Source organism: Ahaetulla prasina, chromosome 4, assembly GCF_028640845.1.
Source record: "Ahaetulla prasina isolate Xishuangbanna chromosome 4, ASM2864084v1, whole genome shotgun sequence".
Taxonomy (NCBI): Eukaryota; Metazoa; Chordata; class Lepidosauria; order Squamata; family Colubridae; genus Ahaetulla; species Ahaetulla prasina.
In genome coordinates, this window is record NC_080542.1 from 147,777,737 (window position 1) to 147,794,074 (window position 16,338).

The 16,338-nt window shown below is 46.6% G+C and overlaps 1 protein-coding gene across 1 annotated transcript in view; it reads left to right on the forward strand.

Moving 5' to 3' along the window:
- The window catches only part of NBEAL2 (neurobeachin like 2), a 161,784-nt gene that overhangs the window by 76,798 nt on the left and 68,648 nt on the right, over positions 1–16,338 (forward strand). The window contains exons 7-11 of the mRNA XM_058180000.1: positions 1,003–1,088; positions 2,212–2,518; positions 4,347–4,453; positions 9,893–9,970; positions 14,801–14,884. Coding sequence (XP_058035983.1) covers positions 1,003–1,088; positions 2,212–2,518; positions 4,347–4,453; positions 9,893–9,970; positions 14,801–14,884 — 662 coding nt within the window. The remainder of the gene's footprint in view (positions 1–1,002; positions 1,089–2,211; positions 2,519–4,346; positions 4,454–9,892; positions 9,971–14,800; positions 14,885–16,338) is intronic.

Below are 16,338 nucleotides of genomic sequence, written 5' to 3' on the forward strand. Positions count from 1 at the left end.
TTGTAGTCTTCCCTTATTAAAGCATGCTGGCTCGGGAATTAATTAATTGATTGATTTTATTTGTCAAGAATGTATTAGGTAATAAGTATAAGTATGGATTGGATGCATAAAATAGAATAGAATAGAATAGAATTTTTATTGGCCAAGTGTGATTGGACACACAAGGAATCTGTCTTGGTGCATATGCTCTCAGTGTACATAAAAGAAAAGATACGTTCATCAAGGTACAACATTACAATAATAGATACAAACAGAGGAAAAATTAGGACAGGGACGGTAGGGAAGTTGGTGCGCTTATGCACGCCCCTTACAGACCTCTTAGGAATGGGGTGAGGTCAACAGTAGACAGTCTAAGGTTAAAGTTTTTGGGGTTTGGGGAAGAAGCCATAGAGTCAGGTAGAGCATTCCAAGTGTTGACCACTCTGTTACTGAAGTCATATTTTCTGCAATCGAGTTTGGGTTGGTTTACCTTGAGTTTGTATCTATTATTTGCTTGTGTATTGTTGTGGTTGAAGCTGAAGTGAAGCTGAAGACAGGTAGGACATCGTGGTAGATAATTTTATGTATTACACTTAGGTCAGACCGAAGGTGGCATTGTTCTAAATTGTTTAAGCCCAAAATTTTAAGTCTGGTGGCATAAGGGATTTTGTTGCGAGCGGAGGAGTGGAGGACTCTTCTCGTGAAGTATCTCTGGACACGTTCAATTGTATTAATGTCCGATATGCAGTGAGGGTTCCAGACAGGCGAGCTGCATTCGAGAATTGGTCTGGCAAACGTTTTGTATGCTCTGGTTAGTAGTGTGATATTACTGGAGAAGAAACTACACAAGATTAGGTTTACAAAACCTAATTCTGGGAATGGAAGTCCACTCCTCTTAAAAACAGCCAACATTGAGAAACACTGCATTTCACTTGAATCATTTAGTCAAGGTGGCAGGAGGTGGATGTTTAATTATTTATTTGATTGATTGATTCTGATTTTTTTTTCCCCTTGCCTCCCCAGAATGTTTTGAAACGGACCGAGAGCTGCCAGAATGCCTTCAGTTACGGCTAATTCATCTTTTGGGGGCTATTCTATCTGGATCCAAAGTAAGTCTCTGAACGTCTGCATTTAAAAGCTTCCAGGAAGAAAATTACAAAATTCTAGGGTTAGAAGGAACTCTAGAGCAGGGGGTCTCCAACCTTGGCAACTTTAAGCCTGGAGGACTTCAACTCCCAGAATGCCCCAGCCAGCAAAGCTGGCTGGGGAATTCTGGGAGTTGAAGTCCTCCAGGCTTAAAGTTGCCAAGGTTGGAGACCCTTGCTCTAGGGGTCACTATATCAAGCCATCAATTCCTCTTAGCCAGGTTCTCTTCCTGGAGGTAGGTCTTCTGGTCTGTTCAAAGCCAAACAATAGCAATAGTAATTTAGGCTTAAATACCCGTTTCATAGTGTTTTAGAGCCAGAGAGGTGGGATTCAGCCGGTTCAGGCGAACCGGATGTTAATTTTAATCTGGTTCGCCGAACTGGTAGTTGCAAGGACGGGCTCATCCTGCCCCACCCTGCCCCTCCCGTCCCAGGAGTCTCCATGCGGCCCATTTTGGATGCCAGGTAAGCACAGCCCCTGTGCCCTGTCCTCTGGGAGGGCGAAAAACAGGCCTACTGAAAGTATCAGTAGGAAACGGAGCCATTTCTGGCCTCTGAAGGGCCTCCTTTGTCAATCCCACCCCTGTTTAGAGCCCTCTCTAAGCGCTTTACAGAATTAACGTATTTTCCCCACCCCCTCCACCCCAACAATTTGGATCCTCATTTTACCGACCCCAGGAGGATGGAAGGTTGAGTCAACCTTGAGCCTGGTGAGATTTGAACTACTGGCAGCCGGCAGAGTTAGCCTGCAATACTACATTCTAACCACTGGGCACCATGGGAGGGAGGGAGGGAGGAAGGAAGGAAGGAAGGAAGGGCAATCGCACTTAGACTTTTATACCGCTTCATAGTGCTTTTACAGCACTCTAAGCGGTTTACAGAGCCAGCATATTGCCCCCAACAATCTGGGTCCTCATTTTACTGATCTCAGAAGGACGGAAGGCTGAGTCAACCTTGAGCCTGGTGAGACTCGAACTGCCAAATTGCAGGCAGCCGGCAGGCAGCTGAAGTAGCCTGCAGGACTGCACTCTAATCGCTGCGCCACTGCGGCTCCTAACAACGCTGGTCTCCTTCTCCTCCTTCGTAGCAAAATGCCCTCCAGATGATCACCCCATCGGCCGTCGAGGTTCTCATGTTGGTCCTCAGGAGTTGGTGCCTTCCGGCCAGCGGGCCCACCAAGGACCCCCAGTTGCTACAGATGACCCTCAAGAGTGTGGTGTCCATGGTCCACATCCTCCACACCAGCAGCCCCAGCCAACGGGCCATAGAGATACGAGCCATCTTGGACAGCTTCTTCAAGGTCCTGAACGCTGACCAACCCTTGGCCTCGTTGGAAGGGTCACCCGGGCCTCATTGGGAGGAGAAACTGATCACACTGCGGGTGAACATGCTGGGTAAGGGGGAAGACGCTGTGGAGTCTCCTGGGCTGGAAGAGAAGGATCTCTGCTGGATGGCCTAAGCGAAGGTGTCACGTACCGAGGTTGTCGAGGTTGTCGGTGGGATTGGAAAAGAATGTTTGTAGGCCAGGATTGAACTGTTGGGTCCTTGGTGCGGATGTTTCATGACCCGACTAGGGAACGTCATCAGTGTAGAAGGGATGGAATAGAAACAGACAGCAACCCCCCTCCATCCCTTCAGGCATTGATGGTGTTACCTAGTTGGGTCATGAAACGTCTGCAAGGAAACCACAAAGCTCAGAGAACACCAAGGACCCCACAGTCCGTTCTTCCTCCTCCTCCTCCTCCTCCTCCTCCTCCTCCTCCTCCTCCTCCTCCTCCTCCTCCTCCTCCTCCTCCACTCCGAAAACCCCCACTCCCTTCTAGCCCTGATGATGTTACCTAGTTGGCTCATGAAACATCTGCAAGAAAACCACTAAGCTCAGAGAACACCAAGGACCCCACAGTCCTCCTCCTCCTCCTCTTCCTCCTCCTCCTCCTCCTCGCAAACCTCAGTCCTTTCTAGCCCTGATGATGTTACCTAGTTGGGTCATGAAACGTCACCAAGCTCAAAGAGCACTGAAGATACCACAGTCATCTTCCATGGAGAATCAAAGTTCCTACATTATCCATGTCTTTGTTCAAAGATCTAAGCAATCTTCCTAAGAACCCTTTGAAACATTTCTGAGATCCAAGACAAATCTGTTGTGTGGCAACAGGCCCCAGATCTCAGGTCAGAGGAAAAGGACAGCCTGGTCCTTCCAAGATCTGAAAGCAAACGCAGAGGTCCGGCATTAGAACCTCTCTATGGTTCTGATGTCCCAGAGAGGCCTCCTCAGAAATCTTATGGAACAGGGTTCTCCAACCTTGGCAACTTGAAGACTTGTGGACTTCCAGGGAATTCTGGGAGTTAAAGTCCACAAGTCTTCAAGTTGCCAAGGTTGGAGAATCCTGTTATGAAAGATCTTCAGGATCAAGTCGGTTGGTTGCCCTAGAATTAAACAGGTATTAGTGGACCACAAAACCAGTTGGGCTCTGATGAGGTGGGATCTTGCCCCTTTCTTTGGGGTCTTCACCCCAGCTTTCTGTTTCTGGAGAACCTCCATTTAGCAATTGTGATTGCTTGGCCAATAAGCCACCTCTAACTCAGACACTGTCCAGAAGTTCAAACCTAGGTCATATGTACAGGTGGTCCTGGACTTACGACCACAATTGAGCCCAAAATTTCTGTTGCTGAGCAAGACAGTTTTTAAGTGAATTTTGCCCATATTATGACCTTTTTTGCCAAAGCTGTTAAGCGAATCATTGCTTTGTTCAGTTAATAACATGGTTGTTAAGTGATTCTGGTTTCTCCGTTGACTTTGCTTGTCCGAAGGTCGCAAAATGGGATTATGTGACTGTCATAAATATGAGTTTTTAATCAGTCAACTGACCGTTAAATGAATCTGCGTTTCCCATTGACTTTGCTCATCAGAAAGTCACAAAAGGGGATCAGGACTCTGCAACCGTCATAAATAAGAGTCTGTTGCCAAGCGTCTGAATTTTCAATCACGTGACCATGGGGATGCTACAACGGTCGTAAGTGTGGAAAAACGGTCACAAGTCACTTTTTTCGGTGCTATTTTAATTTCAAACCATCACTAAATGAATGGATGTAAGTCAGGTGCCTTCTGAGGAGTCCGTTGTAGCTTCAAACAGAGCCAAAGCCACCAGTCGTAAGTCGAGGAGTCACCCTGTGCGATTTCTTATTTCCCCTTTGTTGTCTGAATGTCTGTTCTCCCTTCAGATGCCATTCCGGAAATGTTGAATTCCGACGACCGTCCAGTCTTGCAAGCCATGTTCCTGAGCAACAATTGTTTTGAACACATCATACGATTGATCCAAAACAGCAAGGTAAAAAAAAAATTAAAAAATCCAAGTTTTTCCAACTGACATGGGTGGGTTTCCTTAAATTTCAGAAAAATATTTTTTTTCCATTTTCTTCTGTTAGGGGAAAATTAAATGCTCGGATGAATAATCCCGACAAAGGAGGATTCTCGCGGTCCAATTTCAACTTCTGTTTTTCTACAGGCAGCCCTTGACTTACGACCACGACAAGGGAGGTGGTTGTTAAATGAGCTTTGTTCCACTTTACGACCTTTCTTGCCCGTGAGTGGTTAAGTGAATCACTGAGGGTGTTCAGTTAGTAACACTGTTGTTAAGTGAATCTGGCTTCCTCAGTGAATTTGCTGGTCAGAAGGTCGCAAAAGGGGATCTTGTGACACCCCCATGGGACAGTGTGACCGTCATAAGTATGAACCAGTTGCTAAGCACCTGAATTTTGATCCCGTGATCACGGGAATGTTGCAACCGTCGTAAGTGTGAAAAACAGTCCTAAGTTCCTTTTTTTCAGTGCTGTTGTAACTTTGAACGGTCACTAAACGGACGGTCTGTGCATCCTCAGAGGGGTGCCCTTAATTCCCTTCTGCCCCTGAACCAGGGAGTGTATACAGCATGGGTCAAAAAAGTCAAAATGGGAGCTCCAATAACCAGATGATTGTGCATAGAACCGGACAAAGCTCGGCTTTGCCTGCCGTTTTAGGATATTTTGAACACATCCCTGCTGTGCTTCATTAAAAAAAAAACTAGAAAGCTCTGAGCCATGTGATCGTAAAAGAAAAAAATACTTAATTACTAATTAATGAATTGTTTTTATTAATTACAATCAATAGCTAATTAATACCTAATAACTAACTGATTAATAATACTATTATTAAAGCTAGACCGTTGAAGCTGGATAAGCTCTGAGTCAGAGAAAGATTATTGCGAGCCAGGAAAGGTTTCAAGCAATTGCTCGAGACGCAAACCATGATAAATTGGTCGGGGTTAGCGTGAGAGTTAAAACTTGGGGGTTGCAAAAGAAGATTAGATCTTTGCCAGGAGCAATATGTTGTCTCCTAAGTCCTTTGGAGTCCTTAAGACCAAATCTATTTTCCACACTGGACGGTTTTTGGGTGCAGGAAACGAGGGTTGGGTTGATGGATAACTTTCTGAACGAAAAAGAGACAGCTGACAGTTTTGCGTCCCAGATGGTTCTCCGTCCCTTCCTGTCCGGACAGCTCATAAGCAAATCCTGATTTCTCTCTCTTCGAGTTGGCTCTGCTCTGTCTCTCTCTGGGGCTATTTTTAAACTTGGCTTTTTTTAAAAACAAACAAGGATCTGTCCTTCCTCCCCTTTCATTTTCTACTTTGCTGGTTTTTTTCCATTTTAACATTGTTTGTGCACGTCGGTCCTGTCATCTTATCCGGAAACTCTTAACTCATTAAGACTTCTGGTTGCTACAGCACAACTCTCAATTTTCCACCAGACTCACAATTTGGCAATCACAACAATGCTTTTTTTACAGGTGGGGTGGGAGGAACAACGGGGTGGGGACTAAGGTTCGGAGGTCAGAAAACTGCAGCCTGTGGAGTTTGGGAATCGGGTTCGTTTGGAGGTCCTGGGGAAGCCCCATTAATTGTGGGATTATACCCTTACTCCTCACCTTACAACCACGGTCAGGAGCAGGATTTCCATTGCTAAGCAAGGTCAATTAACTGAGTCAATTTAACAGTCGTTAAGCGAATCACATGGTCGTTAAGTGAAACCAGCTTCCCCTGTTGACTTTGCTCGTCAGAAGCCAGCTGGGAAGGTCACAAACAGCGAAATTTGCGTGATTCGGCAATTCATGCCGGGTGCCAAGCACCCAAATGTTGATCCTGTGATCCTGAAGAAGCTGCAAAGGTCGTAAGTGTGAGGACCAGTTATAACCCACTCTTTTCGGAACTCCAAACATTGACTAAGTAAATGGTTGCAAGTTGAGGACTACCTATTGATTTAGGGCAGGGGTGCCAAACTCAAGGCCCGTGAGATGCTTAGATGTGGCCCGTGGGGTGCTTAGATTTGGCCTGGGGGGCCACCCTGGAAAGAGCGAAGGACCCTCCCGCGGTGCCTCTGCCAGCGAAACGGAGGTCGGAGGTCGGGAGGGCTGCGTGCGACCCTCCCACGCTCTGCTTTCCCTGGCAGGAGGTGGCAGGGGCCATCGCAGCTGAAAACTGAGCTCGGGAGCCCATTTTCACGGGCAGCATTTGGGCCACCACAGCCCCCCCTCACCCCCCCCACACGAGTGACGTCGAGCTAGACACACACACACACACACACACACACACACACACACACAGGTCAAACACAACCCTGATGCGGCTCTCAGTGAAATGGAGTTTGAGACCCCTGGATTAGGAGGCCTTTTCCTTCCTTCCTTCCTTCCTTCCTTCCTTCCTTCCTTCCTTCTCTCCCTCCCTCCTTCTAACTACCATCTGTCATTCCCTTTCCATTCCCTTCCATCTTTCCATCCATCCATCTATCCCTCTCTATTTTATTCCTTCCTTCCTTTCTTCCTTCCCTCCCTCCCTCCTTCCTTCCTTCCATCATCCATCCATCATCTGTCATTAATTTTCCATTCCCTTCCATCTTTCCATCCATCTGTCTCTATTTTCTTCCTTTCTTCCTTTCTTCCTTCCTTCCTTCCCTCCCTCCTTCCTTCCTCTCTCTTCTCTTCCTCTCCCTCCCACCCTCTCTCTCTCTCTTTCTTCTCCTCCCCTGTCTCCCTCCCTCTCTCCTTCCTTCCTTCCCTCCCTCCCTCCCTCCTTCCTTTCATCATCTATCTATCTATCTATCTATCTATCTATCTATCTATCTATCTATCTATCTATCATCTGTCATTCACTTTACATTCCCTTCCATCTTTCCATCCATCCATCTATCCCTGTCTCTATTTTCTTCCTTCCTTCCTCTCCTCCTTCCTCCTTCCTTCCTCTCCCTTCTCTTCCTCTCCTCCCACCCTCTCTCTCTCTCTTTCTTCTCCTCCCCGTCTCCCTCCCTCTCTCCTCTCTTCCTCCCCCTCCCCCCCTCTCCCTCCCCTTCTTCTCCTCCCCTCTTTCTCTCCTTTCTTCCTCTCCCCCCTCTTCCTCCCCCCCCCCTCCTCTCTCTCGCTCTCTTCTCCTCCCCTGTTTCCCTCCCACTCTCCTTTCTTCCTCCCTTCTCTTCCCCTCCCTCCCTCCCTTTCTCTCTCTCCCTTTCTTCTCCTCCCCTGTCTCCCTCCCTCCTTTCTTCCTCTCCCTTCTCTTCCTCCCCCTCCCTTCCTCTCTCTCGCTTTCTTCTCCTCCCCTGTCTCCCTCCCTCCCTCCCTCCTTCCTTCCTTCCTTCCTTGGGTCATGCATGGCCTCTCCCAGCTCCATTTTCGCTGGCCGAGGGCTGAAGGAGGCCGTCGCAGCCGAAAATGAGTGACATTGAGCTGGCCACGCCTACCCTGGCTATGAGGGGACCCTCCATGAAATTGGCTTTGACATCCCCGATTTAGGAGGTCCTTGGGCCTCTGTGCATCTTGACCAGCCCCAAATTCTGCTACTCCAAAGTCCTTCTGACTCTGGTATTCTGTCCAGTCTGAGTTATGTGGAAACAAGAGATTATTTGTAGTTCAGGGTTGGTGCCCTCTTGGGTTGCAGGTATATTGCAGGTATTTCATGACCCAACTAGGTAACATCATCAGTGCTAAAAGGGGTGGTGGGTTTCTGGAATAGAGGAGGAGGAGGAGGAGGACTGTGAAATCCTTGGTGGTCTCTGAGCTTGGTGGCTTTGGGAAACAAGGAATTATGATGACCATTCCCACAAATATTGCTATACTAGAGCCACTAGTATATAACATAACATAATAACAGAGTTGGAAGGGACCTTGGAGGTCTTCTAGTCCAACCCCCTGCCCAGGCAGGAAACCCTACACCATCTCAGTCAGATGGTTATCCAACATTTTCTTAAAAATTTCCAGTGTTGGAGCATTCACAACTTCTGCAGGCAAGTCATTCCACTTATTAATTGTTCCCACTATCAGGAAATTTCTCCTTAGTTCTAAGTTACTTCTTTCCTTGATCAGTTTCCACCCATTGCTTCTTGTCCTGCCCTCACATGCTTTGGATAATAGTTTGACTCCCTCTTCTTTGTGGCAACCCCTGAGATATTGGAAGACTGCTATCATGTCTCCCCTAGTCCTTCTTTTTTATTAAACTAGACATACCAAGTTCCTGCAACCGTTCTTCATATGTTTTAGCCTTCAGTCCCCTAATCATCTTTGTTGCTCTTCTCTGCACTCTTTCTAGAGTCTCAACATCTTTTTTACATCATGGCGACCAAAACTGGATGCAATATTCCAAGTGTGGCCTTACCAAGGCATTATAAAGTGGTATTAACACTTCACATGATCTTGATTCTATCCCTCTGTTTATGCAGCCCAGAACTGTGTTGGCTTTTTTGGCAGCTGCTGCACACGGCTGGCTCATATCTAAATGGTTGTCCATTAGGACTCCAAGATCCCTCTCACAGTTACTACTATTGAGCAACGTACCACATATACGGTACCTGTGCATTTTGGTTTTGGTTTTTTTTGGCCTAAATGTAGAACCTTACTTTTTTCACTGTTGAATTTCATTTTGTTAGATAGCGCCCAATGTTCAAGTCTGTCGAGATCTTTCTGTAACTTGAGCCTATCTTCTGGAGTGTTGGCTATTCCTGCCAGCTTGGTGTCATCTGCAAATTTGATGAGTTCCCCATCTATCCCCTCGTCCAAGTCATTGATGAAGATTTTGAAGAGTCCTGGGCCTAAAACAGAGCCTTGGGGTACTCCACTGCATACTTCCCTCCATGTGGATGTAGTTCCGTTGAGGACTACACGTTGAGTGTGGTTGGTCAGCCAGTTACAAATCCATCTGGTGGTGGTGCTGTCTAACCCACATTTTTCTACTTTATCTAGGAGTAGGTATAAAAAGACAGCAACCCCCCCCTCCCTTCTAGCACTGATGATGTTCCCTAGTTGGGTCATGAAAGGTCGTGCAAGAAGAACCACCAAGCTCAGAGAGCACCAAGGACCCACAGTCCCTCCTTCCTCCTCGTCCTCCTCCTCCTCCTCCTCCTCTTCTCTGCAATCCCCCTCCCTTCTAGCACTAATGATGTTCCCTAGTTGGGTCATGAGATGTCTGCAAGGAAACTACCCAGCTCAGAGAGCACCAGAGACCTACAGTTATTCCCTAAGCTACAAACTTTCTCTCCCATCTTGAAACTCTGGAAGATTCGGCATTCTGGTCTGCAGAAAGCTTTGTTCCCCTCCAAAACTGCTGGGCAGGTGCTGGGCTCTGCTCCCTGTGCCCCCCGGGGCCCAATCGCCGGGCCCTTCCTTTTCTGGGGATACCCTCTCCCCGGCCCAGCCTCTCTCCCCCATTGGCCCCTCTGGAATGACCCTGGTTTTCTGACCCCATTTCTGACAGCTCTACCTGAGCAGGGAGTGCAAAGCACCTGCAAGGGATCTGGCCGCACGGCTGCTGACTGAGATGGAGACCCATCAGGTATAGCCTCCTGCTGCTTCTCGTGGTGTGGCAGGGGCGCATGGGGGCTGCATGGGGCTGCGCTCTTTTCACGCGGGGAGGGGCGTTCCACCAGCTTTTGCACGCTTCTCGCGAATGGGAGGGGTGGCATTTGGAAACCTGCACAGGGATAACACTGGGGAATGTCTGGAAATGAGGGAGGGAGGGAGGAAAGAAGGAAGGAAGGAAGGAAGGAAGGAAGGAAGGAAGGAAGGAAGGAAGGAAGGAAGGAAGGAAGGAAGGAAGGAAGGAAGGAAGGAAGGAAGGAAGGAAGAAATGAAAAGGAAAGAAATAGGATGGATGGATGAATGGATGGAAGGAAGGAAGGAAGGAAAGAAATAATGAAAGAAGGATGGATGGAAGGAAGGAAGGAAGGAAGGAGAAAGAAATAATGAAAGAAGGATGGAAGGAAGGAAGGAAGGAAGGAGAAAGAAATAAGGAAAGAAGGATGGAAGGAAGGAAGGAAGGAAGGAGAAAGAAATAATGAAAGAAGGATGGAAGGAAGGAAGGAAGGAGAAAGAAATAATGAAAGAAGGATGGAAGGAAGGAAGGAAGGAAGGAAGGAAGGAAGGAAGGAAGGATGGAAGGAAGGAAAGAAGGAGAAAGAAATAATGAAAGAAGGATGGAAGGAAGGAAGGAAGGAGAAAGAAATAATGGAAGAATTTAGGGAGGGAGAAAAGAAGGAAGGAAGGTAGAAAGAATGAAAGAGGAGAGAGGAAGAGAGGGAGGGAAAGAGGAGGGATGGAAAAAGTGAGTTTTGCCCCAGTTTACAACTTTTCTTGCCACAGTTGTTAAGCGAAGCACAAAAGTTCCTAGTCACACGGTCGTTAAGTGAATCTGGCTTCCCTCTTGACTTTGCAGGTCAGAAGGTCGCAAAAGGGGGATCGCGGACCCACCCACCCCAGAACAGTCATAAATATGAGTCAGTTGCCAAGCATCTAAATTTTTATCCTGTGAGCGTAGGGAAGCTGCAATGGTCATAAATTCCTTTTTATGGGGCTGTTGTAACTTTGAACGGCCACTCAACGAACTGTTATAAACTGAGGACTTCCTGTAATTGCTGAGAGCGAGCCAGGATCTTTGCGGTTCTTTGCCTCTTCCTAAATCGCATCCACGGAGAGGCTCCAGCCCCAAAGAAATAGAAAGAAATGGGTGGAGGGGTTGTATGTTTGTTTCCGCTTATTCCGATCTAGGGAAACCATGGTTATCTGAATTAAAGCTGCAAATATTTCCGAGCTTGCTGGGATCTGCATGTGACCCGTTAAACAAACAGAATTCCTTTCCTCCTGCTGGTCCTGGTAGCCAGGGAAACTGAGGAATGCTTCTGAAAGTTGGCTGGCTAAAAAGAAAGAAACATCTAGGGCAGGGGTCTCCAACCTTGGTCCCTTTAAGACTTTGCTGGCTGAGGGACTCTGGGAGTTGAAGTCCACAAGTCTTAAAGGGACCAAGGTTGGAGACCCCTGATCTAGGCAACATCTGTGTGAAACTGACTGGGAGTTTGTCTGTGGAGGGGAAAAAGCAATTAACCATCCTTTCGTCTGATCTCAGCTTAGCCTCTTGACGAGTTTTCCTAGTTCTCAGCCTCTCCAGGACATTTGCACGTAGTCCTCGGCTTACGACCACAACGGAGCTCAAAATTTCCATGGCTAAATGAGGCGGTTGCTACGTGAGTTATGCCCCGTTAACAGTTGCTAAGCAAATCCTTGTAATTGTTAAGCTATTCGCACAATTAATTAGCACACGACCAGAATTTCTGTTCCTAAGCAAACCGGCTGTTTAAGTCAGTGGTGCCTGATTTTACAACCTTTCTTGCCACGGTCGTTAAGCGAATCATTGCAGTTGTAAAAGTTAGGAACACGGATGACCCCAGGACCCTGCAACGGTCATAAATATGAGTCAGTTGCCAAGTATCTGAATTTTTCTGGTGGCAGGGATGTCGCAACCGATATAAATATGCGCCAGTTTGCTGAGTTCTCAAATTTTGATCTCGTCGCAGCGGCGATGCTGTAACGGTCTTAAGTGTGAGGACAGATCATAAGTCGCTTTTCCTTAAAGGGGTATTGCCTTTTTGAATCGTTGCAAAACAAGCGGTTGTAAGCCGAGGACTTCATTTGTAGCTGAACCTCTAAGAGTGATGTTTCTCTGCCACCTGCTGGTTTTAATCTTCACTTATGGATGAACACGTTTTGCTGTTTTAATATTCGTTTTTGTGTCCCATGGGTTCTGCAGCTTAATTTAATTTTTTGCAGGGTTTAATGGCTTGAGAATCGCCTTGTCAGAAACTGATGTTTGTGTGAGGGGCTGCGTAGTTGTGGGTTTTGCGGTGCTTTGTTCCCTCCATGATTAAACATTTCCAACTCAATCTCCAACTTAATTTTCTGACAGAAAGCATGAAGTAAAAAATGTCTGGGTGCTTTTTTTTTTATTATTATTATTTCAGGTAGTCCTCGACTTATGACCACAATTGAGCCCCAGAATTTATGTCCCTAAATGGGAGAGGTGTTCAGTGAATTTTGCCCCATTGTACGACCTTCCTCGCCAAAGTTGTTAAAGGGAACCACTGCAGTTGTTAAGCGAAGCACAAAAGTTCCTAGTCACACGGTCATTAAGTGAATCTGGCTTCCCTCTTGACTTTGCAGGTCAGAAGGTCGCAAAAGGGGGATCGCGGACCCACCCACCCTAGAACAGTCATAAATATGAGTCAGTTGCCAAGCATCTAAATTTTTATCCTGTGAGCGTAGGGAAGCTGCAATGGTCATAAATTCCTTTTTATGGGGCTGTTGTAACTTTGAACGGCCACTCAACGAACTGTTATAAACTGAGGACTTCCTGTAATTGCTGAGAGCGAGCCAGGATCTTTGCGGTTCTTTGCCTCTTCCTAAATCGCATCCACGGAGAGGCTCCAGCCCCAAAGAAATAGAAAGAAATGGGTGGAGGGGTTGTATGTTTGTTTCCGCTTATTCCGATCTAGGGAAACCATGGTTATCTGAATTAAAGCTGCAAATATTTCCGAGCTTGCTGGGATCTGCATGTGACCCGTTAAACAAACAGAATTCCTTTCCTCCTGCTGGTCCTGGTAGCCAGGGAAACTGAGGAATGCTTCTGAAAGTTGGCTGGCTAAAAAGAAAGAAACATCTAGGGCAGGGGTCTCCAACCTTGGTCCCTTTAAGACTTTGCTGGCTGAGGGACTCTGGGAGTTGAAGTCCACAAGTCTTAAAGGGACCAAGGTTGGAGACCCCTGATCTAGGCAACATCTGTGTGAAACTGACTGGGAGTTTGTCTGTGGAGGGGAAAAAGCAATTAACCATCCTTTCGTCTGATCTCAGCTTAGCCTCTTGACGAGTTTTCCTAGTTCTCAGCCTCTCCAGGACATTTGCACGTAGTCCTCGGCTTACGACCACAACGGAGCCCAAAATTTCCATGGCTAAATGAGGCGGTTGCTACGTGAGTTATGCCCCGTTAACAGTTGCTAAGCAAATCCTTGTAATTGTTTAAGCTATTCGCACAATTAATTAGCTCACGACCAGAATTTCTGTTCCTAAGCAAACCGGCTGTTTAAGTCAGTGGTGCCTGATTTTACAACCTTTCTTGCCACGGTCGTTAAGCGAATCGTTGCAGTTGTAAAAGTTAGGAACACGGATGACCCCCGGGACCCTGCAACGGTCATAAATATGAGTCAGTTGCCAAGTATCTGAATTTTTCCGGTGGCAGGGATGTCGCAACCGATATAAATATGCGCCAGTTTGCTGAGTTCTCAAATTTTGATCTCGTCGCAGCGGCGATGCTGTAACGGTCTTAAGTGTGAGGACAGATCATAAGTCGCTTTTCCTTAAAGGGGTATTGCCTTTTTGAATCGTTGCAAAACAAGCGGTTGTAAGCCGAGGACTTCATTTGTAGCTGAACCTCTAATAGTGATGTTTCTCTGCCACCTGCTGGTTTTAATCTTCACTTATGAGATGAACACGTTTTGCTGTTTTAATATTCGTTTTTGTGTCCCATGGGTTCTGCAGCTTAATTTAATTTTTTGCAGGGTTTAATGGCTTGAGAATCGCCTTGTCAGAAAGTGATGTTTGTGTGAGGGGCTGCGTAGTTGTGGGTTTTGCGGTGCTTTGTCCCCTCCATGATTAAACATTTCCAACTCAATCTCCAACTTAATTTTCTGACAGAAAGCATGAAGTAAAAAATGTCTGGGTGCTTTTTTTTTAATTATTATTATTTCAGGTAGTCCTCGACTTATGACCACAATTGAGCCCCAGAATTTATGTCGCTAAATGGGAGAGGTCTTCAGTGAATTTTGCCCCATTGTACGACCTTCCTCCATGTGACCATGGAGACACTGTAATGGTCATAAGTGTGAAAAATTATTGTTAGTCACTTTTTTTCGGTGCCGTTGTAACTTAAAACGGTCACTAAGCGAACTGTCGTAAGTCGAAGACTACCTGTATTCCCTACCTCGATCTCTCCTCTTCCAGGTTTATTTTATTTTATTGTTCATTTTATTTGTATCCCGCCTTTATTATAATTGCAAATAATTCAAGGCGGTGAACGCATCTAACACGCCTTCCTCCTCCTCCTCCTCCTCCTCCTCCCCATTTTACCTAAAACAACAACCCTGTGAGGTAGGCTCAGAGAAAGTGACCGGACCAAGGTCATCCAGCTGGTTTTCATGGCTAATGCAGGACTTGAACTCACGGTCTTCTGCTTCTTCTGAACACCCACTGGAAGTTCTTGAGATGTTGGTCCACCCGTGAGGATTTTTGTCATTTTGGGGTAATGAGACCCTTTTCTCTTTCCACTGCCCCCACCCCTCAGGTTTTTGACAACAGTTCGGACGCCATTCCGATTCACGCCATTGGGGTCCTCACCTCCATCATGGCTACCTCTCCCGCTGCTAAGGTAAGAGGTCAGACACACAAACAAACGGTCATCTCGAATACCCCAGAATGGCGAGAGCCATTTCTGTTGTGTCTTCACCCCAAAGCGAAATGGGGGAACAGGGTACAGGAAGCGAAGAAAAAGGAAAATCAGGTTGCAGGCCAACAGAACCGAGGGTGGGGTCCATTGGGGTCTGCGAACTTGGTGGTTTTCTTGCAGACGTTTCATGACCCAGCTAGGGAACATCATCAGTGCTAGAAGAGTCTGCAGATAAATAGGGAATAACCCACCCTTCTTTCTGATGAGGTTTCCTAGTTGGGTCAAAAAACATTGGAAAGAAAGCCACCAAACTCAGAGACCATCAAGGACAGTCCTCCTCCTCCTCTTCCTCCTCCTCCTCCTCCTCCTCCTCCTCCTCCTCCTCTCCACAAACCCCCCTCCCTTCTAACACTGATGATGTTACCTAGTTGGGTCATGAACCGTCTGCAAGCAAACAGCCAAGTTCAGAGAGCACCAAGGACCCTCCTCTTCCTCCTCCTTTCTGCAACCCCCCTCCCTTCTAGCACTGATGTTGTTCCTTAGTTGGGTCGTGAGATGTCTGCAAGAAAACCACTCAGCTCAGAGAGCATCAAGGATCATAGTTCAACTCTGAGCTGCCAAGATTAACTTCTATTGAGATGGATGAGGGCAGTGGTGGGATTCAAGTAATTTAACAACCGGTTCTCTGCCCTAATGATTTCTTCCAACGACCAGTTTGCCAAACTGCTCAGAGAGTTAACAACCGGTTCTCCCGAAGTGGTGCGAACTGGCTGAATCCCACCACTGGATGAGGGGTGGAGGAATAGAGGCATGCATGATTAGAAAGATGATTGGATGGATGGTTTGATGGATATATTAAGAGAGAGGGAGAGAGAGAGAAAGGCAGGTGGGTGGATGGATGGATGGATGGATGTGCGGGGGGGGACAAGTGGGCAGACACACAGAGATAGAATAGAATAGAATAGAATAGAATAGAATAGAATAGAATAGAATAGAATAGAATAGAATAGAATAGAAAATAGAATTTTTATTGTCCAAGTGTGATTGGACACACAAGGAATTTGTCTTTGGTGCATATGCTATTAGTGTAAATAAAAGAAAAGATAGGTTCATCAAGAATCATAAAGTACAACACTTAATGGTAGTCATAGGGTACAAATAAGCAATCAGGAAACAATCAATATCAATATAAATACATGCAACAAAGTTAGTCACATAGTCATAAGTAGAAGGATAAAAGTTTGGGTGGATGGACGGATGTGGGGGACTTTTGGGCAGACAGATACACACAGACCGATAGATAGATGATTGGATGATGGATGGATGGGGATGGATGGATGGATGCGTGTGGGGGAGACGAGTGGGCGGACAGACATACACAGACAGACAGATAGTGTTGTGTCCTCCCTCGCCTCCGTCCGAGTGATGGCTTAATT